General features: G+C 34.6%; 1 protein-coding gene across 1 annotated transcript; it reads left to right on the top strand.

Moving 5' to 3' along the window:
- The first annotated feature begins 263 nt into the window (after window positions 1–263).
- LOC141520329 (large ribosomal subunit protein eL6-like) lies at window positions 264–1158 on the top strand. The gene has a single exon (XM_074232060.1). It carries the CDS (start codon window positions 264–266, stop codon window positions 1125–1127), a length of 864 nt encoding a protein of 287 aa, XP_074088161.1. The 3' UTR covers window positions 1128–1158.
- Window positions 1159–23458: the final 22300 nt, after the last annotated feature.

The raw sequence follows: 23458 nt of genomic DNA, 5'->3' as shown, positions 1-23458 counted from the left end.
AATATGGCTTCAAGTGGTCTAATATTAAAATTATCTCTCCTCCATCTATTTTCCAGGTATATCATATTTGATTTATTTTTTCATTCTTTTAAATCTATTTTTATGGCTTCTTAATATCCCATGGAGTCACTAGTTTCCGTTTGTTCAGTTCTATTTTTTTTAAGGAATTATTTTCTTCAGTGAGATTTTGTGACTCATTTTTTATTTCATCAATTCTACTTTTTAAGAAGTTAATTTTTGATTCTCTTTCCCCTTCTCTCAAGATGGCGGACAACCCCCCCCCCCCCCCAAAGCCTCCAAAGGAAAAGAAGGTCAGAAAGGGAAAAAAGGAAAGGAAGGCCAAAAAGGAAGATGGAGCTGAAAAGGTGGTGAAAAAACCTCGAAAGCATTGCAGTCGAAACCCAGTCTTGGCCCGAGGGATCGGCAGATACTCCAGGTCTGCAATGTATTCCCGCAGAGCCATGTACAAGCAGAAATATGCTGCACCAAAAACCCGAATTGAAAGGAAAAAGAAAGACAGGGTGCCTGCTACTATCTCAAAGCCAGTTGGTGGTGATAAAAATGGAGGAAACCGAGTGGTAAAGATTCGCAAAATGCCCAGGTATTACCCTACTGAAGATGTGCCCAGAAAACTCCTAAGTCATGGCAAAAAGCCCTTCAGCCAGCATGTGAGGAAACTTCGCTCTAGCATCACCCCAGGCACAGTTCTGATTCTGCTCACTGGCCGCCACAGGGGCAAGCGCGTGGTTTTCCTGAAGCAGCTGGCTAGTGGTTTGCTACTGATGACTGGACCTCTGACCATCAATCGGGTTCCTCTACGAAGGACCCATCAGAAATTTGTCATTGCCACCTCTACTAGGGTTAACCTTTCTGGTGTAAAAATTCCAAATCATCTTACTGATGCTTACTTTAAGAAGAAGAGGCTTCGTAAACCCAGACACCAAGAAGGAGAGATTTTTGACACAGAGAAAGAGAAATATGAGATTACAGAGCAGCGCAAGGCTGATCAGAAAGCAGTGGACTCTCAGCTCCTGCCCAAAATCAAGAAAATTCCTCAGCTCCGTGGTTACCTGCGTTCTGTATTCTCTCTCTCCAATGGAGTTTATCCTCACAAATTGGTGTTCTAAATGCCTTGTAGAGAACTCATTAAAATATTTGGAATAGTGGGGGGAAAAAAGTTCATTTTTTACATGCTATCAATTTTTGTACATGCTATTAATTCTACTTTTTAAGGAGTTCTTGTCCTTAGTGAATTTTTATGAATTTTGGATTTTTGTACCACATTAACATTTGGCCTATTCTGTTTTTTTGATGTATAATTTTATCAGCATTTTTGTGCCTCTTTTACCAAATTTTTGACTTTTTTCATGTTTTTTTGCATCATCATTTAGGCTTTCAATTTTTCTTTTACATCTCTTTTCTGATTTTTTTTTTAAAAATTTGAGCTCTCCCATGAACTCTTTTAGGTCCTGGGACCAATTCTCATTTTCTTTGCAGCTTTGGATGTAGCAGTTTTGACTTTTTTAATCTTCTGCTGAGTTTTGTGTTTTAATTTTCTCTGTCACTGCAACAACTTTCTAAGTCCAGGATTTTTTTATGTTTTTTTGGTTGTTCATTTTTCTGCTTATTTCTTGACTTTTAGCTTTAATATAAAGTTGGGCTCTGTTCCTGGGGTAGAGGGTTCATTGTAGCAAGTCTCATTGTGTGTGTGTTTGTGTGTGTGTGTGTGTGTGTGTGTGTGTGTGTGTGTGTGTAGCTAGTTCTGGGGGTTTATAAACTTTTTATTCTCCTGAGGTAATATTATCTAAGGAAAAATATGTTTACTATTCTCCTGGCCTGTGCTCTGATCTGTGAGTGATCATAAGCATTTTTACTCCTCTGGAATTCTGAGCAGGCTCCCTGTTCTTATGTGGTCACAAAAAGTACAAGAAGGCAGATGATATTCAATCTTAGACTAGGACTTCTATGATACCCTGAAAGGTGTTTATGGGCCAAAGATCTATGGTGCATCTCAACCACTCAGAATTGATAGATCCATACTAATTGGTGATAAGGATATTGAATGAATACTTCCATAGTGTTCTCAATAGACCATCATTAACAAATGCCTTCTTACTAAGTAAAGAATTCTGCATCTTTCTAAGCTTTGCTTGTACTTCACTTTTTTTCTTTTAATTGAAATTTTATTTTAATGTTCCAATTACATGCAGTGGTAGTTTTTCAATACTGACCCATTTGCAAATTTATGAGATTCAAATTTTCCTATCACTCTCCCTTCCATTCTCCATTCCCATGGCAGTGAACAGTCTGGTAAAGGTTGTATATGTGCATTCCTGTTTAACATATTTACACTTTAGTCATGTTGTGAAAGAGGAATTAGTACTAGGAATAAAGAAAAAAAACCCATGAGAAAGAAGGCAAAAATATAAAAGAAGTTTTTTTTTAACAAAAGAACACAGTATACTTTGCTCTACATTCTGACTCCAAAAGGGCTTTTGTTGTTTGTTTTCTATTTTTCTCAATAGTAGGTCTTTCAGGGTTATCCTTGATCTTTGAACTTCTAAGAGGAACTGCATCAATCATATGCAGTTTACTTTTGCCTTCCTGTGGAGATCTTTTTTTTCTTCTAGTAGATTTTGAATCTCTCCATCATTTTTATTAAACCAGTCTTGCTATTTGTAAGTGTTCTGATCCAGATGAGTAAATGTGTTGGTGAACACCAAATCTCTGAAAGTTGCCTACTCCTTTTCTGATTCACTGCTGTCAGCTGTGTGTTGGTTCATCTTTCCTTCCAAATTGTCAATGAACTGCTTAGTCCTCATGAAAGTCTCTAATCTGTTGACTTTAAGTCTTCTAGTAATTATCTTGCCTTGGAGTCACTACTTTTGTCAAAAGTGAATGTTTAACTTAGAGAGGATAAGTCTATAATTAGTCTAACTCTCTGTGCCACATATCACCTTGATGGATCTCACATCCCGTCCATCTCTCCTCTTTAAAATGACATAGTCTATCCAGTGGAATAGACTAGGTGCAATAGAGGAAATGATCTGCTCTTTGATAAACCCAAAGAGTCCAGCTATTGGGATAAAAACTCTCTCTTTGATAAAAACTGCTGGGAAAATTGGAAGTTAGTATGGAAGAAACTTAGACCAACACCTAACACCCTATACCAAGATAAGATCCAAATGGATACAGGATATAGACATAAAAAAACAATATTATAAGCAAACTAGAAGATCAAGGACTAGTTTACCTGTCAGATCTATGGAAAGGGAAGCAGTTTATGATTAAGGAAGACATGGAGAAAATCACTAAAAACAAACGATGATTTTGATTACATTAAACAATCTTTACAACTAATGTTTCTGACAAAGGACTCATTTCTAAAATATACAGAGAATTAAGTCAATTTTTTTTAAAAAAAAGCCATTCTCCAACTGACAAATGATCAAAGGGTATGCAAAGGCAATTTACAGATGAGGAGATCAAAGCAATCCATAGTCATATGAAAAATTGTTCTAAATCATTACTTATAAGAGAAATACAAATTAAAGCTTCTCTGAGGTACCACCTCACACCTCTCATACTGGCCAATATGACCAGAAAGAATAATGATCAATGTTGGAAAGGATGTGGGAAATCTGGGACACTAATACAATGTTGGTGGGGCTGTGAACTCATCTAACCTTTCTGGAGAGCAATTTGGAATTATGCCCAAAGGGCAACAAAAATGTGCATACTTTTTGATCCAGCAATACCACTACTGGGTCTATACCCAGAAGAAATTATGAAAAAGGATAAAAATCATCATGTACAAAAATATTCATAGCAGCTCTGTTTGTGGTGACAAAGAATTGGAAATCAAGTAAATGTCCTTCAATTGGGGAATGGCTGAGGAAACTGTGGTATATGTATGTCATGGAACACTATTGTCCTATTAGAAACCAGGAGGGATGGGAATTCAGGGAAGCCTAGAGGGATTTGCATGAACTGATGCTGAACGAGATGAGCAGAATCACAAAAGCACTGTGCACCCTAACAGCAACATGGGGACGATGATCAACCTTGATGGACTTGCTCACTCCATCAGTGAAACAATCAGGGACAATTTAGGGCTCTCTGCAATGAAGAATACCATCTGTATCCAGAGAAAGAACTGTGGAGTTTGAACAAAGACCAAGGATTATTACCTTTACTTTAGAAAAAAAAAACTGATCTCTTATTGTTTGTTATCTTACTTTATGTTTCTTCCTTAAGGATGTGATTTATCTCTCATCACATTCAATTTGGATCAATGTATACCATGAAAACAATGTAAAGACTGACAAATTGCCTTCCGTGGGGGGGGGGGGGGAGGGAAGTAAGATTAGGGAAAAAATTGTAAAACTCAAAATAAATAAAATCTTTTTTAAAATGACATAGTCTATTAAATGCCAACATTTACTGCAAGATTTCATCCATGAAATTTTATTTCATTTGGGTAAATTGTTGATGATGAGAAGGTCATGAGATGCACAATTCGTCACTAGTAAGTGACTACTTCTGTTGCTGTTGCTGTTTCCATTCCTCCCAAGGATTCCCAGCCATGTCTGAGAGTCTGTGCCTATTCTGGCATTAAAATCACCCATAATTATTTTTGTCCTTTTTCTTTAGCACATAGATGATGAGAATCTCTAGGCCTTTATAAACTTTTTATTTAAGCTCATCAGAATTTACTATGGTGGCAACATTATATATTGATGATGATGGTGTGGCATTTTCCTTCCAGTTACAAATGCATTGTCATGAGCCTGTCCTTCATTCCATTTGGGAGCATACAAGTTTGTTGATTAGATTAGTTTTGATCACAAAGCCTATGCCAGCTTCAGAGCATTCCTTATCGTGGCAACCACTCTAGAAAATTGAATATCCAACTTCAATAAGTTGGTCTTCATCTGCCAACCTTGTTTCATTCAGGACCACTAATGTGGTTCCTGTTAAATTCTCTTGTAGTTTGAACTGTTCATCTTTCAGGTCTACTGGATTTCAGACTGTCCACTCATATGCACATATTCCATGTACCAGTGACAAGTATAATCATCTTCACAAAGTTTTTGTACATTTTATGTGCATTTTGACCACAGGGTAGGGCCCCTATTTGGTATAGTAAACATGTCACTTCACTTAGGTTAAGTGAAACAAAAAGAACTTAGAGTAACTTTTCTAGTTCCTTCCTCATGCCAGTTGGTGAGCAATGTGGTTCTTAAAATTGGTAGCTCAAATATCCTAGAGGCTGCTAAATCTCACTGCTATTTCAGTCCAGTGAGAAGAAGAACCTATGCCCTGGACCTCCCATGTGCAGTATGTCTGTCACCACAGGGCTCTGAAGGAAGAGTGTAATAATAAAATAATGAAATAAAAAATATAAATGCTATAGATGCTGTCTTTCAACTCAATAATAAATTGGGTTTAAGAAACTTTAAAAAGTTATCATAGTCTAGTGACAAGATAGAAGTCAAGATGACTGGTAATAGCTCAGGATGCAGTAGTTGACTTTGGCATCTTTGATGTCTAATAAAGCTCTGACCACTTCATAACACCTGCTTCAGCTGCTTTCATGGATCCTGGAACAAATTGCTTTCATTCTCCCATTCTACTGGTGTAAGTCTTTAATTCCTTGAGAGAAACATACCTCTTACTCACCAATAGATTTGAGACCTGAAAATTACCTTCATTCTAGTTTACCTTCATCTGCTGAGACAGTAATTGGCAGCCCTCACTCTAAAAACCATTTTTTTTCTGAACACCTCACATGTACCTAGTACCAGTAATTATGGCTACAAAAATGAGGTTCAAGTCCTCAAAATGCTCACAGTCTTTTGGGAGAGATAACAAGAAAACAAATATGTGTGAACAAGTTACATACAGGATAAATATGATATCATTCTAAAGGGATGGTACTAGGATTTAGACAGATTAAACTTCTTGTAGAAGTTAAGATTCTATCTGGAATATGAAGGAAGTCAGTGGGTGGAAATGGGGAGGGAGAGAATGGGATAGTAGAGAAAAAATATTTGTAGCAGAGAAATGGTGTGTCTTGTTTGTAGAACATCAAGGAGATTAGTTTCACTAGTTAAAAGAGGATATGGTGGGGAATAAATTGTAAGAAGACTGGAAAGTGGCAGGAATGAGGAATGGATTATGAAAGGTTTTGAATGCCTAAAGATTTTTATTTGATTTTTGGAGGTGATAGGGAGCCCCTGACATTATTAAGTTAAGGAGCAATATGATCAGACCTGAGTTTTAGAAAAATTATTTTGGTAGTTAAATGGAGGAGTGATTAAAATGAGCAGAAATTTGGTATAGGCAGATCTACCAGCAGGCTATTGAAATAGTCCAAGTGTGATGAGGGCCTGCATTGGTGATGATAGTGTTAGAGAAGAGAAGGGGGCACATATAAAAATGTCTGTAAAAATGACAGTTCTTGGCAATAGGGGGGATAATAATAATAGGAGAGGTAGTAGTTAGAAAGTATTTAAAAGGAAAGGTAATATGTTTCACTTTGAATATTTTAAAGTAAAGATATCAATTAGACTTCCAGTTCCAATTTCTGAAAAGCACTTGAAGATATAAGATTGGAAGCTAGCTGAAAGTTTAGAGTAAAATATGATTTGAGAAACATCATCTTAATTCATCATCTTATTTGTCCTTAATCATCCCCTTCTTTTTATCTCATTATTTTGGGTTATGCAGCTAAGTATATAAAATCAAAGAATCATAGAGTAGAAAGTGTTATCAGAAACAATTTATTCCTAACCTCCTCTTTTTATAGATAGGCTATTGAAACCCAAGGAGGCAGAGAGAAGATTAATATTCATATTAATAAAGATCTCCTGTCTATATCTTGGAAATTATTTTTTCTGCCTTCCCACTATCATCTATATTTCTTCTGTCCTTTGTAGTTAAACAGATAAAAAGCCCCTTTTTCCTCCTTTCACTGTCTTTTCAACTCCTTATAATATGGTACCCAACCTTATCATTCTGCTAAAACTACTCTCTCCAAAATTACTAATCTCTCTCATAGTTGCCAAATCCAATGATCTTTTCTCATTACTCATTCTTTTTGATTCATTTATCTTCTCATTTATCTTTGACTCTTTTTGATCACTTTGCTTAATATTCTCTTTTTCTCTTGATTTTTAGGATGCCACTCTCTCCTCATCCTCTTCCTGTACTCTTTTCCTTTTTCCTTTGCTTGAATCCTCTTCCAGATCATACCCTCTAACCATCAGATGTTACTCAGGGTTCTGTGCCTTCTTTTTTTCTCCCTCTGTATGATTTTACTTGGTGATCTTAAGTACCATTTCTGTGTTGATGAGTCTTAAATCTACCAATTCCTTCCCACTCTCTCTGCTGACCTCCAGTCTTGCATCTCCAACTGGCTTTCAGACCTCTCAAATTTGATGTACAGTAGACAACTTAAATGCAATATAACCAAAAGAAAATTCATTATTGTTTAGTCATTTAAGCCATGTTGGATTCTTTGTGACCCCATTTAGGGTTTTCTTGGCAAAGATAATGGAGTGGTTTGCCATTTCCTTCCCCAGATCATTTTACAGATGATGAAATGAAGCAAACAGGATTAAGTGATGCCCAGAATCTCACAGCTACAGTTGAACTAAGGGAGAGTCTTCCTGACTTCAGGCATGGCACTCTATCTACTTCACCACTTAGTTGCCCAGAACTCATTATCTTCAAACCTTTACTACATCCCTCCTACCTAGAAAAGAGAATTGTAGAGAGAAATTTTGAATACTGTATATATAAATTCACTTACCTTGGCAATGTACTTTCCAGGGATATACATATAGGTGATGAGGGTGACAATGCATTGCCAGAGCTAGCTCAGCATTTGGGAGACTCCAAAAGAAAGTTTGGGAGAGATGCACTCTAGTGGCAATGTGCTAATCTCATCAGAAGATTGCCTGGAAGGAGATGGTACTGGATAGTGAGGACCTTTCTCAAGCTGAACTGCCAAGCATTTAAACTCTACTACAGAAAACATAACTCCTATGGATTGGTCACATGCAAAAGCCAAATGTGTGTTTATCCAAAAGACTATTTTACAAAGAACTCACAAAAGGCAAGCACTCACATGGAAATTAGAAGAAGTGATTCAAGGACAATCAGGATCTCTCTGAAGAACTCTGGAATCATTTGTGAGTCAAGGGAGACTTGGCACAGGACAGCTCATAAAGGTATGCCTGCATCAGAGGAGGTACTGTGTCCTAAGAGTAAAGAGAATTGGAGTTTCTCAAAAGACACATGAGATGCATAAAGTTAGAACCATTTTAACTCCATTAATTTGGAAATATTGCTTCTGTCCTTCCCACTATCATCTATATTTCTTCTGTCTTTTGTCTTATCCCTATCATTTTAACTCCTTATAATATGGTACTTAATCTTATCATTCCTTCCAGAACTACTCTCTCCAAAGTTGCTAATCTCTCTCATAGTTGCCAAATCCAATGGTCTTTTCTCAAGCCTCATTCTCCTTGATTCATTCACCTTGACTTGTTTGTGAATTATCTGTGCCTGACCTGTGGTAGAGTCTTCTGAGCTTGTATTGAACTGATTAGCCATGGTAAGACACATTGTACCTTGATCACAATATAGTGATGTCATTTTGTCCTCTTTGAGAGTGAAGGACAACAACCAGATAAACTCTAGACCCTCACTGTCATTTGCCAGAATTACTAACGTAGCTCCTACTTTGCCTCCCTACACCTAATTCTTCATTTCTCCAATCTATCCTCTATACAGATGTTAAATTGATATTGCAAAAGTGCAGGATTGACTATATCATTCCTTTCCTCAAGGAGTTTCAGTGCCTCTCCACTGATTCTAATTAGGATCAAATACAAAGTCATATGTTTGGTATTTAAATTTCTTCACAATTTTATAATAACTTATTTTTTGACTGGTTACAAATTGTTGTTCCCCCCCTCTCCATGCACTAAATATTTCAGTCATTCTTGCTGTTCTCCATGCACGACATCCATCCCCCTTTTCCACATTTGCTCAGGTTTTTGTCCCATTTGCCTGGAATTCTCTCCTTATTTCCTTACTTGAATCTTTAGTCTCTTTCAAACCTCATTTCAAGTGCTGCCTCTTTCAAGAAGCTCTTCCTGATTCCCTCATATGAGTTCCTCTCCAACTCCACTGTGTATTTATTTTTTATATAACTTAAACTTATTCATCTAGACTCCTCTAATTAAAATATAAGCTCCCTAATGTCAGAGATTACTCATTTTTATATTACAATACCTGATATTGCCTCTATCTTATATATTATTTCTAGCACTCTACCCAGTACATGGCATTGTTACTGTTATTCATTTGTTCAGTCATTTCCCATTCTTCATAACCCCAAGGACTATGACACATCAGACCTTTCTACTCTCCACTATTTCTTGAAAGCTATTCAAGTTCATGTTTGTTGTTTCCATGACACTAATTATCCATCTGATCTTCTGCTATCCCTTTTTCCTCTTCCTAAGACAATTCAAATAGAAGTAATATGTTGTCTAGGTTTCTCAGGCATATAATCTATATTTTATAAGCTCAAGTTTACATATGAGAAAATTTAGCTTCCATTTCTTCCTATCTTCAAAGGGATTTGGGAACTGGGCCTGTAAGATGAGCACCCCCCCCCCTTTTCCTCTTTCTCAGATATACCTTGAGAATCTTATAGACTTTAGCAGTAGGAATCTATTGTTAAAATTAACCCTGGTTCTTATTTATTTTCTAAAGACATTAAATATAAGAGCAATAAATGTACATTCATCTTCTTGTCTACTCCATAAAGATACATTGTTATATTTATTCCCTTAACATTATTCTAGGGACTTCTATCAAGTCATGGTCTAGGAGCAAAGATTCCAGAGTAAGTATGTATCATATCATTACTGCCAGAACTACTCTTTCCAAAGTTACTAATCTCTCTCATAGTTGCCAAATCCTTCATCAGATAAAAATGAAATATAATTGCTTATCAACTATTCAATAAAATGTTTAAAGTCTTCTTTCCTAATAATACTATAAAGCTTCTTATGGTTCTAATAAATATATATAGCTATATTTATTCTCATTAAGTTATGGAAACAGCTAAAACCAAATATGTTTCTTATACTTCTGAGCTTATGAATATGGAAAACTAGAAGGATAGTTATGCCTTTAATCAAAAGAGAGAAGTATTAAAAAGTGATTAGTTTGAGATTCTGTTTTCTGAAAGTGTCAGTAGGTCAACCAATCTGAAATATCAGATGTAGGACAGAAACTAGAGGAGAGGTGAAGAAGGCCTGAATTATAGTGGTGTATGTATGAATACAATGAAGGGAACAGATGAAAACTATTGTGGATACAAATAATAAATGATTTGGCAAATAACTGGAAAAGTTAGATTAAAGGTAAAAGTATAAGAAGATACCAAGTTTATAAGCTTGAGTGACTGAAATAATGGTGATAATAGAGAACTAGAAAAGAAGGTTGTTTGGGCAGAAAGATAATATAACAGAATGGGGAATGAAGAATACAATCCTTCATAATTGTATTCTGTATGATCCACTCTGCCCTATCCTAAATGGAAAGGGAGAAGGTGGCTCCTACTAACAGTCATTGCTCCTAAGAGCAAAGTCTTTATTTGCCACCTTGGTGCTAGAAGGTAATCTGGAAGGGGGTGATACAGCAGGAGGTGGGTAGTATTTTGAGAGTGACATCTTAGCATCATCTACAAAACTTTAGCTGTTACTGCTCTGGTAGTAGTTAGGTTACCTGAAGGACAATTCCTGACTCAAATAGGGTTCTTTGGAGACTCATGCCTAGAAAGCTAAGTGGAAGCACATTGGAATACAAAAGGTATGTGTGGTTGTGCTAGAAACAAAGCCCATGATTAACTTTTGCAAAGTGGGTAGAATGTGTCTCATTGATCATGTATCCCTTGGGGACAGACTATGAACCCTATTATGAAGAACATTGCTATGGACACTAGGGAGCCACTGAAAATTTCTGAACAAATGAGTGAAGTTGTAAGTCTTGGTCCTAACTTATTTTATGAATAACAGTGTAGTTAGGACTTGTTTTGCTCATTCAAAATGAAGTTTGCCGGTTGAGAAACTGGAGAATATATCCTCCTATTTTCCTATGTTCTCCTATAACATAGATGGGAGTAGTCTCCTTCAGTTGGTTGCATAGGCCCAACCGTCTGCATTGTCAAATCTGGCAGACTGTAATTGTCTCATTTTTTTCCTGCTTGGCCTCCATAAAAGTTGAAGGTTAACCCTCTACAGGTTGGGGAAAGAGTTTCCTTCGCCTATTCCACCTTTTACCCATTGGTTCTGATAAATGAACCTTTGGTTTCTGTTTGTTCTGTTCCATTTGACCTTCTCAGTTTCAGGTGCAGGCAGTAATCCTCAGCAGACCTGGAATTGATCCATGGCAATCTCAAAATCAGGATTGCAGGAGGGATGTTGCAGCCAGCCAACCTGGCAGGGAAGCCCTGAGAAGCTAGGGTGTCTGGGACTCAAGCCAAAGTGGGACTTTGGACTTGGAACAGGAACTATGCTAAATAGGAACTGAGCTAAACTGAGGCTTCCTCCTTCCCAGAGAATGAGGTGGTGGTGGTAGTGGTGAATTATATCCCCAAATGTTAGAGTATTTGTGTTTGTTATAATGTCGTTCAAGTATAAAAAAGCTAATAGTATGAAAACCTGGTCTGATTGATAAAGGCTAAATGAAGCCAGGAGGTATCCTCTTATAAATAGGACAACACTGTTGGTGAGATCTGGAGCGTATGTCTGAGTCCAGACACTCTAAATGCCCTAACATGGGGACTGACTGCCCAAATTACAGATAGCACTCCCCGAAGAAAATATATTACATCTCTAAGGTGGATTTACATGTTGTTTATCAAATATTGCTACCTAAGAGAAAATAATAATTTCACAAATTATAACTTGAAAATCAACAACATTTTGTCATACATTCAAAATGACTAATATTGGAATGCATTATTTCTAATTTGAGAGGTAGTATGGTGCAATGGACATAGAACCTCAGAGTCAGAAAAATGATGATTCAAGTCCTGCCTCTAATAAATACTAACTGCATGACTCAGGCTGTTACTTAACCTCAAGTGATTCAGGCAGCACTCTAAAAACAATAAATTACAGAATAGTGGTTGCAGGAGGGTGTTTATTCACTACCAGTTCATTACAACAATGAAATTATAGGTTCAGTCCAAAAAAATTCTGCTTTGGTTCTGAGGATATAGGAATGTTTTTATATATAGCATTGTCTTTGTAGGAATTAAGAAATTAAGAAACTACATCCCGAAGAATATATTCTATGCTTCTTATAAGATCATAGAGTAGAAAGAAATATGTGAGACTATATTGATTATGTCTCCAAAGGCAAAAGGGAGAAAGACCTAACAAAAACCCTTTATAAGTAACTTGGGGAGGTGAGATATTTTTGCAACTACAACTAGTGATTTAGACACACTGTCCTCCTGCCCCAGAGTCCTGAATCATTAGTGAAAAAACTTTGAATACTCAGATGACTAGTATAACATAGGTAGCACACATATACACTATACATGTATCCATGTGGGATAACTCAATACACCAGGGGCTGTTTCAAAGAGAGACATTGATAAATATCTCTGGATCACCTTCACCAAGAAATACTATGATTCCTCCCTTGAGGAAAACAAGTAAAGGAACAATGATGTTGGCACTATTGTTCTCCTGAGATTGGATTATTGTTGTTGTTTAACAACAAAACAACATCTCCCTTAAGAATGGGTTACAGAACTAGAATTTCATCTGTCTTCTCTCCTAAATATTTCTAGTCTAGGCACACAATTTTGATTCACTATATAAAATACAATACTTTATTTTCTGACTGCTATCTCTTAAGAGGAGAGAGACTAAGATTACATTCACAATGAATTCTTCCCACCAAATGCCAATTACATGAAACACCAATAAAAATAGTGAATAGCAAACAAACTTATTTACTCAACTAAATAGTACATAGAAAAGAGAGAAGCAAAATATAGTCATAAATATATAGGAATGAATAAGCTATTTTAAATGCAAAAGTTCACTCAGTCTAGAGAAACACCTTGATCTCTCTTAAAGGGAACCCCCTAGTTTATAGGGCGAGGTGTGATACTTTAAAGTTTATATTTGTCCAGAATTTTCTCACTTTCTTGAATCAATCAACAAATATTGAACAATAATTTTATAGGAAAATTATATTTAAAATATTAGGTACATTTTAAAATTTCATACAGGCATTTCATAAGATTATGCCTTTCTGTTTCATCATTGTTATATCTAGAAATAGCAAATATTTAATTATTTGTCAGAAAAGATAGTGATTTTTTTCCATAGTGATTTTTATGTGCCAGGCATTGTACTAGAGGATACAAATATGAAGAATCATAATTCTTACTCACAATGATCTTACATATTATTGTGAGGACAAAATACAAATTTTATATATACATACATATACTTCATATTACATACATATGCATATATATACTTACACACATATACATACACACATACATAAATACACACCCACAACACATACTTCTAAGTAATGTAATCAAAAAATGGAGGTGTAAACATTTTTTTCACAACCTTTGCGACCTTTCAAACCTCTCTGAAATAGAAATTATGTATCAAAAATAAAGTAACTTCAATTGTCCTCAAGGTATAAGACTCTACGCACCCAAAAGAAGGCAAAAATTACATTATACAAAACCTAACTCATACTCATTCAGCATACCCTCACCCACCCCTAGTATACTGCAAGCACTATCCACCAGACCCACTAATCTATAAAAAAAATGAAACCCCACAACCTTCCCCACCCCCTACTTTCTAGTGCCATGGAGATCTAAGCTCTAAACTGGAGACATTTGCTGAGGCCTCAATATCCAGCACAACAACAATATTCTTCAATGTAAATTATCTCTGAAGAATAATGTGAAGAACAGAGGGGAAAAGGTCAGGATACCTGTCTAGGCTTGAAACAGTTCAGTCTCTATGTCACTCACCCCATCCTCCTAGTGCCCAGAAATCCAAACTACAAATTAGTCCAAGCTACAATAGCATTAGGGTGGATGTACTTTGTATTCTTTGACCTTAGAGTTGAAAAACAAAAAGACTGGGAAGAGGAATGATGTGTGTTTGTGGGGTAGGAATAAGTTTCGTGGAGCTCTACCATACATGAGAAAAAGGGGCTAGATCTAATTTTATTCCATAAAAGTCACTTAAGGAAAAGACCTAGGCTGATGAACTATGAATTGCCTAGTGTGGGAGGATCCTTAGATGCTTTGAGATCCAGCCAATGAAACCACCATCAGAGAGGAGAGTATCAGTGAATAATATGAGAAAATAAGGGGAAAAATTGAAAGAGATTATTCATATTCTCCAGACTAGCAACATGTTGAAGGGATGAATAAACAGCAGGCAAGGACAGCAAGATGGTGATTGCAGAAAAATCAGTACTTGTTCCTAAATGCACAAAAAGATAAAGGCAATAATCAGATGGAACTGATAATAGAGAGCCCAATCTGAGACATTACAGACAGAAACTTGCAACACCCACCTACAGATGAATAAGTATTTTGTTTTTATTTTGTTTGTTGCGGGACTATATTACAAACTAAGAGGAATGCATGAAAGGAAAGAGGTAAAGCACACATGTATGATGTGCCTGTCTATGAGGTAAGTATTGCTACCATGGTCTCTCACAGGGGATGGGTAAGGAGACTTGAGGTGGGGATTGAAAAGAAAGAGAAAAGAGGACGGGTCTTTTATATTGGTGAGAGGGAATTCAACTAATGAATGTTCTTCTGGGTGGAGAAAAATGTTCTGTGAAGGGACATGCATTGGGAATTGCCTGTGGGGTTTGGTTCTTAACAATCCCCCCTCCCCCACCCCGCAAACTGTCTCAAGAAAAGGAGGAAGTTGTAATTCTGAAGGGATTTATGATTGGGGAAATAAGAAGGCACAGACAAAAAAGGCAAATGGGGAAGGAAGCTGACAAGGGGCAGGGTAGAGGTCACTGGTGGTTGTATATTCTAAGATATATGTATGTGTATGGGACTACCATGGGACAATGTCCTCTCTGTCATTTATAGGAAGTATCATTTTTCTAGGAGTGAGGTACAATGAAAGAGGAAAATCATAAGGGTAAGTTCTATAAGATAGTCATAGAAAGTGCTTTAAAAGGAGAGTCAAGAAGTAGAGTCTATGAAAGTTTTTATATAAGAGGAATACAAGAATAGAGACTAGATAATTAAATGGATCAGGAAACAGAGAATGATGGTCCAGAATAAAAAAAAAAAAGGATGGTTGGATAGTCAAACATGATGGGAAGAATTCTTCTCTGAAAAGAGATGCAAAAAATGAAAATTTAATGAACAGGATTAAATCAGATGAAGAGTAAAAGGGGAATCTACTTGACCAACTAAGGGGGAAAAGAGAAGAAAAATATCAGACAAATCAGGAAAGAAGAATGGACTGATAAAACAAAACACCAAAAGGAAAGGGTTTAAAAAAATGGAAGGAGTAGAGGGATAGAGCTAGTGGGAATAAGGTCATATTAACAAAGATTAAGCAAAAGTAACTAAAGAGATGTAGCACTGTGTTTATAGTGAAGGATGGAGGGAATCATAACTTGAGAAAATATTGGAAACTAATGAAGGGAAGTGTAAACCAAATTAGCATAACTTTAAATGTAAATTATTTTAAACGATCCAGTAAAATGAAAAACAGTAAGCAATTGAATAAGAATACAAAACCTATAACCCACTATTTACAAGAAATACATTTAAGAAAACAAAAATACAGATAAAACAAAAATAGCAGGAATAGAAAATACTTAGGGATAAACAAAGAAACATTATATTCAAATTCACATCAACTTTAGTAAGAAATTTGTTCTCTAAAGGTTGTCATATCAAATTCATAAATGAAACATGAAATGAACTAAAAAATATATTGACAATAGCATAGTAAAGTCGAGTCTTCAATATCTCAGTTCTGGACAGTCTTACAGAAAGATAAACAATAGAACTAAAATGAAAGAGCTCACCAAATTTCTAGAGAGACTATAACTAAAAAACATAAGGTATAATTTAAATGTGACAACAAAGACAGGAATTGTAACTGCATTCTTTACATGCCAAGACACAATAAAAATAGTAATTGTTTCAGGGTCAAAAAAAAATAACTGATTCCAATGCAAGTTTAAAAGTGAAATTCTAAATAATTAGTGGGTTTAAAAAACCAATAATGGAAAAGATTAATAATTATATGAAAGAAAAACATAATTATCAAGCAGCAAATCAAAAGTTCTGTGATGTAACTAGAGTAGTCCTTGGGGGAAAAATCCTATCCAAAAAGAGACATGTCAAAAAAATAGAAAAATAAATAATTAATGAACTGAATATGCAAAAAAACCTAAAATAAGAGGAGATATTAAATTGTAACAAATAAATAAATTGAAAACAAAGAAGCAAAGGATAAATAAAACTAGAGTATGTTTCTTTAAAAAGACTAATGAAATTGATAAATAAACCAATCTCATTAAAAAAAGGATACAGAAGATAAAATCAATAAAATTTCAAATGAGCTAGCTGAAATAACAACAAAACCAGAAAAAATAAAAAAAGAACAAACAGAAGCTATTATGTACATATATCCTTACAAATAAGAGACAGAACTCTTTAATATTTCAATCAGAAAAGGAAATAGATCAAGTTATAAAGGGGAAAAAAACCTCTTGATCATAAGGAATTCACAAGAGAATACTATTAAACTCTTAAAGTACAATTATTCACCATACTTCAGAAATTATTTTCAAAACTTAAAAAAGTACCCAGACATAATTCTTTTAAAAAATAAATATAGTATTAATACATGAGAGAAGATAAATCAGAGAAGGAAAAGTATAGAACATCATGATTAATTAATATTGATTCAAGAATTTTAAGTAAAATATTATCAAATAAGCTATAGATATCCACCACAAAATCATTAATCATGATCCAGTGAAATTTATGCATAAATACCCTAGGGTTGCAAGAATGGTTCAACATTATGATAATCAACATAATCATATTAAAAATGAAAACATCCAAAACTTCATTTACACCCTAATAAATTCAGAAAAAGTCACTGACAAAGTAAAGCAATCTTCAATGCTAAAAACTACAAATTGTAGCTACAGAGTGACCTCATTTTAATATCATAAAAGTATGTATGTAAAGCAATAAGGATATAGTATAAACTTTCTCAATAAATATTGGAGTGAAGCAAAATGCCTTCTCTCCCATTATTGTTTGATATAGTTGTGGAAATGCTAGAAAAGATAAAAAAATATTAAAGGTATAATGATAGATAAAGATAATGATAGATAAAGAAGGGCTAAAAATATCTTTTTTCATTGATGATATTACATAGTATATGAAAAATCCTAGGAAATGAGCAAAGATCCTAATCAACACAATTAATAGTTTCACAGATTTTCAGGCTACATAATAAGCCTTCAAAAATCATTGACATTTCTACATAATAATAATTATAATAATAATAATGATAATGATAATAATAATAATAATAACACAAGAAGGAACAATAGGAAAGAAAATTCCAATACAAATGACTACAAAATGCAAAAAATATCTGGAAATCAATTTCTCAAAATACACCAGATATATATGGATTAAATTACAAAACATTCCTTTCAGAAATAGAACTAACATAAAGAGTAAAAGAAATATTCAGTGCTCATGGGTAGGTTGTTCCAAAATACTAAAAAATGACACTGCTACCAAAATAAATTTTTCATTTAAAACTACATCCATATTTTCAATTCTTTTGAGAACCATTTGTTTATGTTCTCTGAGAATTTTGTCCATTGCTGACCAAGGCTCTGTTTATTTTACTACTTTTAAAGAGAATATTAATTCAAAATTTTCTGAAACCCACAAAAGATCTAGAATATCAAGGAAAACAATGGAAAAAATAGGAATGAATGGGGAATAGCACTTTCAGATCTCAATTTATATTATAAAACAAGAGTTATAAGACTCATTTGATTTTGGTGAAAAACACAAGGATAAATCAATGGAATACACTATAAAAGTGAGAATCTGAAGCAAGATAACTAAGATAACCCATTGCTTGATAATGGAGAAAACATTCTTAGGAAAAATTCCTTATTGACTAAAAAACTGCTAGGAAAATTGAAAAGCAGTCTGACAGAAACAGGCCTATACCAACCCTTTATGCTATATTCCATAATACATTTTAAATGAATATACAAATTTAATAGTAAATATTATAATAAAAATTTAGAAAACAATTACACGATATCTTATAGCCATGAGTAGCAAATGTATTCTTAACCAAATAAGAGAAAGAGGCAACTTCAAAAGAAAAGAAGATAACTTTGATTACAAGAAAATGAAAACACAGACAAAATAAAGTACCTATGATAAGTGGTCAAATGGTTAAAAAAATTAATATCAAATTAATCAAATAAGAGTTTGGAATTCAGATTATATAAATAATATATATATATAAATACATACTTATATCTATATACACACACAAATACATGTATGCATTCATATATATGTGTAGGAATGCACACACATATATGGTTAATAACAATTCCTCAGTAAATGAATTATCGAAGGATATAAACACTAATTTCTCAAAGAATAATTGAGAAATATCGCTAAACTTCTGAAAGAAATTTATACCTCATTAATAATAAGAGAAATGCAAATCAGAATTACCCTGTGATTTCACCTCACAACCTGCAAATTGACAAAGATGACAAAAATAGTAATAGGATTTTGGAATGATAGGCATGCAAATATATTGTTGTTAGGGTTGTGAAATGGCATTTTGAAAAAACAATTTGGAATTACGCAAATTAAGTGACTGAAATGACCCTACCCTTTGAACCAGATACTCCATTACTGGACTTACATACAAGGAAACTATCTTTAAAAACAATGACCCAATATTCACCAAAATACACCAAAAGCAACACTTTTTGTGATAGCTGTGAATTGAAAACAAAATAGATGTCGATTATTTGGAGAATAGCTAAACAAATTGTGATAAAAGAATATAATGGAATGTTACTGCACTAGATGAATTAACATATATGGTAAATACAAAGAGAAATGGAAAAATATATGAAATGATACAGAGTGGAGTAAGCAAAGTCAATAAAATAATATGCATAATTATTACAACAAAAGAAATGTAGAGAACAGCCATACACCAATACATTAAATGTGAATGTAGCAAAATTTTAAATTGACCTGGAATGAACATGATCTGAGAGTTATGAGAGAACACCCCAACCCATCCCTTCATCAAGGTAGAAGTTTCACAGATGTTACACGTTGCACATGTTGTTTGGCTTTTTTCTAAGAAACAATAGACTACAATTAAAAACTTATTTAAAAATAAAAATTAAGAGGTGTTACTTCCAGGCACCTAGATGATGGGATAAATGGTAAATCACCATAATTCTCCCAAACTCATCTCCAAGCAACTATCAAATAGCACCCCAAAACAAATCCTGAAACAGCAGAACCAGTAAAAAGTTGTGGTGAAACAACCTTTAAACTCAATAAACTTGGAATGTTGATAAGAAAAATCTCTCATATTCAGGTAAAAGAGGACCTCATTCCAGGACAAGAACTTCAAGCAAGCCAGCAGCAAAACCCAACTGAGAACCTGAGGTGCAGTGCAATGGAACAACAAAAACCAACACCAGAACCTCCTCTCCTGCCCACCTTTGCTTCAGCATAACCCTGGGCATATAGGCAGCCTCCAGTGACCAGATTGCCACTTGCTTCAGTGTAGACCTAGGGAAACACAGAAACACTGGTCTCAGCAAACAACAGGCATTAGAAATAGGATGCTGGCTCAGCACCAGTTAATCTGTCTAACCCCATCCCTTTTAGCAAGTCAGTTACCCATCACCCCTCCCCCTAGCACAGCACCAGACATAGAGATCCCCCATGGGCCTTAGGGCAACAGCAGTAGCAACAAGTAAATAGCCATGGCTTTCAGCCCCAGAGAAACACTACGTCCTCCAACCCAGGAATAAAGCTCAAATTTGAAAGGAAGGAAAAAACTCCCCAAAGGAGCAAAAAAACCCAACAAAAAATCTGACCATAGAAAGTTATTACAGTGACAGGGAAGATCAAGTCACAAATCAAAAGAGCATAGCAATCTCAAAACACCAATGTCAAACCCCCCCAAAAATGAGAAGTGGTCTCAAGCACAGAAAGAACTCATGAGAGAGTTCAAAAAGGAGGTTAAAAATCATGTGAGAGGTAGAAGAAAAAGTGGGAAAAGAAATTAGTAATGCAAGAGAATTATGAAAAGTCAACAACTTAGAAAAAGAAAATAATTGCTTAAAAAGTAGATATAACCAAATGGAAAAGAACAAATGAGGAGACAACTTAATAGTTAGAATTGGGCAAATGGATGCTAATGATTCAATGAGACATCCTGAATCAATTAAATAAATTCAAAAATTTGGAAAAACAGAAGAAAATTTAAAATGCTTCATTGGGAAAACTACTGACCTGGAAAATAGGTCCAGGAGAGACAATGTCAGAATCATTAGATTACCTGAAAACCTCAAAAGGAGGACCTGAACAGCATCTTTCAAGAAATTATCAAGGAAAACTGCCCTGATAACTGGAACCAGAGGACATTGACATTAAAAGAATCTACTGATCACCCCAGGAAAGAGATTTGAAAATTAAAAAAAAAACTCCAAGGAACATTAAAATGAAATTTCAGAAGAGGTCAAGGAAAAAATACTGCAAGTAACCAAAAGCAATTTAGATATTAAGAGAGCCACAATCAGTATTACATAGGACTTAGCAGCTGCAACATTAAAGGAATGGACCTAGGACTACATCAAAGAATCACCTACCTAGCAAAATTAAGCATCATACTTCAAAGGAAAAAGTGGTCATTCAGTGAAATTGAAGAATTTTAAACTTTTATAAGAAGACCAGAATTGAACAAAAAGCTTATCTCCTATATAAAAACCCAAAAGAAGTTCAAAAAAGGGAAAGAAACAGTTTGCATCCCTACATGGGAAGTTGATACTTGTAATTCTTTAAATTTGACCATTAACAGTATGGCTAGAAGGAATAAATAGAGAATACAGGCATAAGATGACTTTGAAGTTGAGACAAAAAATTAATTAAAGGATGATAAAGAGGAGTACACAGGGTACAGAAGGAAGGGAGATATTGAATGTGCTAAATGATTTCACATAAAGAGGTGTAAAAAAATCCTATTATAGTAGAGGGAAAGATGGGACAATAGACATCACTTGAACCAGTATTGGCTCAAAGAGGGAATAATTGACAAAATCAGTTGATTATAATTGAATATAGAAATCTGTCTAATTCAATAGGGAGGGGCAGCTAGGTGGCTTAGTGAATAAAGCACCAGCCCTGGAGTCAGGAGCACCTGGGTTCAAATCTGGTCTCAGACAATGATTACCTAGCTGTGTGGCCTTGGGCAAGCCACTTAACCCCATTTGCCTTGCAAAAAAAAAAAACCTAACTCAATAGGGAAATAGGAGGAAAGGAGATTAAGTAAGGGGATTTGGGGGGGAATGCTGACAGAAGGGAGGGTAGATCAAGAAAGGTGGTAGAGGAAACACTACTGATGAGGGAAAGCGTGAAAGGAGTGAGGACAAACAGGGAGAAAATAGGATGGAGGAAAATACACAATTAGTAATCATAACTGTGAATGTTAATGGGATGAAACTCTCCTATAAAACAGATGTGGATAGTAGAGTGGACCAAAATCTAGAATTCTACATTACATTGCTTACAAGAAAAATACACACCAAGTAAAGGTATGGGATTGGGGCAGAATCTATCATACTTCAGTTGAAGTGAAAAATTCAGATGTCAGAAAAAAACAAAGAAAAAATAGGTCTATTTTTTTAAATTAAAAGAGAAATGTAAGGAAACTATATTTTGCTAAAAATGTACCATAGAAAATGAAACAATATCAATACTAAATATATATGCAACAAATGGTATAGTATTCAAATTCTTAACAGGCAAGTTAAGTAAGTTACAGGTTGAAGAACAACTAAAAGATAGAGAATGATATGAAATATAAAATAGATAATTTTGATTATATCAAATTAAATATTTTTATTCAGATAAAATCAATGCTACTAAAATTAGAAGGAAAGCAGAATGCTGGGAAGCAATACAGAAAGAATCTCTGATAAAGTCCTATTTTCTCAAATATCCAGAGAACTGATTCAAATTTAAAGATTACAAGTCATTTTGAAATTGATAAATAGTCAAAGGATAAGAACAGGCACCTTTCAGATCAAGAAATTAAAGCTACCTATAAGCATATGAAGAAATGCTCTAAATCACATCTGAATGGAGAAATGGAAATTAAAAAAACTCTGAGCTCACACATTTCAGATAGCCTAATAGGACAAAATATTGAAGAAGATAAATTTTGGAGAATGTGGGAAAATTGGGACATTAATGCATTGTTGGTAGTATTGTGAATGGTCCAACCATTCTAGAGAGGAAATTATGCTCAAAGAGCAACCAAATTGCATGTCCTTTGCTCCAGCAATACCACTACTAGGTCTGTATACTAAAGAGAACATGAAAAAGGGAAAAAGGGAAACATGAGAGAGAACATGAAAAAGGGAAAAAGGTCTAGATGTGCAAAAATATTTATACTAGCCCTTTACGTAGTAGCAAAATATTGGAAATTGAAGTGAAGCATATTAATTAGGGAATGTTTGAACAAACTATGGCATATTAATGTAATGGAATATTATTGTCAGTAAGAAATGATGAATAGGTAGATTTCAGGGGAAAAAAACACCTGGAAAGACTTGTATATGTATAATGCAGGGTAAAACGAGCAGAAGCAGCAAAACATTGTATACAGTATCAGCAACATTGTGTGATGATCAGCTATGAATCAGCAATGCAATGATCCAAGACAAGTACAAAGGACTCATAAAGGAACATCCTATCCACATCCAGATAAAGAACTGATGGACTCTGAATGCAGATTGAAGCATACTTTTTTTACTTACTTTATTATTTTTTGTTATTTTTCTGTTTTGATGTTTCTTCTTTCACAATTGTGACTATATGGAAACATATTTTATATGATAGCACATGTATAATCCATATCAAATTTCCTTTAATCTTAGGACAAGGGGAAAGAAGGGAAGAAGGGAAAGAGAAAAATTTGGAACTAAAAATCTTATAAAAAATGCTAAAAATTGTCTTGACATAAAATTGGGGGAAAAATAAAGATAAGAACTACTCTTCTTTAGT

The sequence above is a fragment of the Macrotis lagotis genome, chromosome 1 (assembly GCF_037893015.1).
Source record: "Macrotis lagotis isolate mMagLag1 chromosome 1, bilby.v1.9.chrom.fasta, whole genome shotgun sequence".
Lineage (NCBI taxonomy): Eukaryota > Metazoa > Chordata > Mammalia > Peramelemorphia > Peramelidae > Macrotis > Macrotis lagotis.
This window is presented reverse-complemented; position numbering and strand designations above follow the sequence as displayed.

Excerpts from the sequence above, each read along its gene's own strand:
- LOC141520329 (XM_074232060.1), top strand. The coding sequence starts at position 264 with ATGGCGGACAACCCCCCCCCCCCCCCAAAGCCTCCAAAGGAAAAGAAG.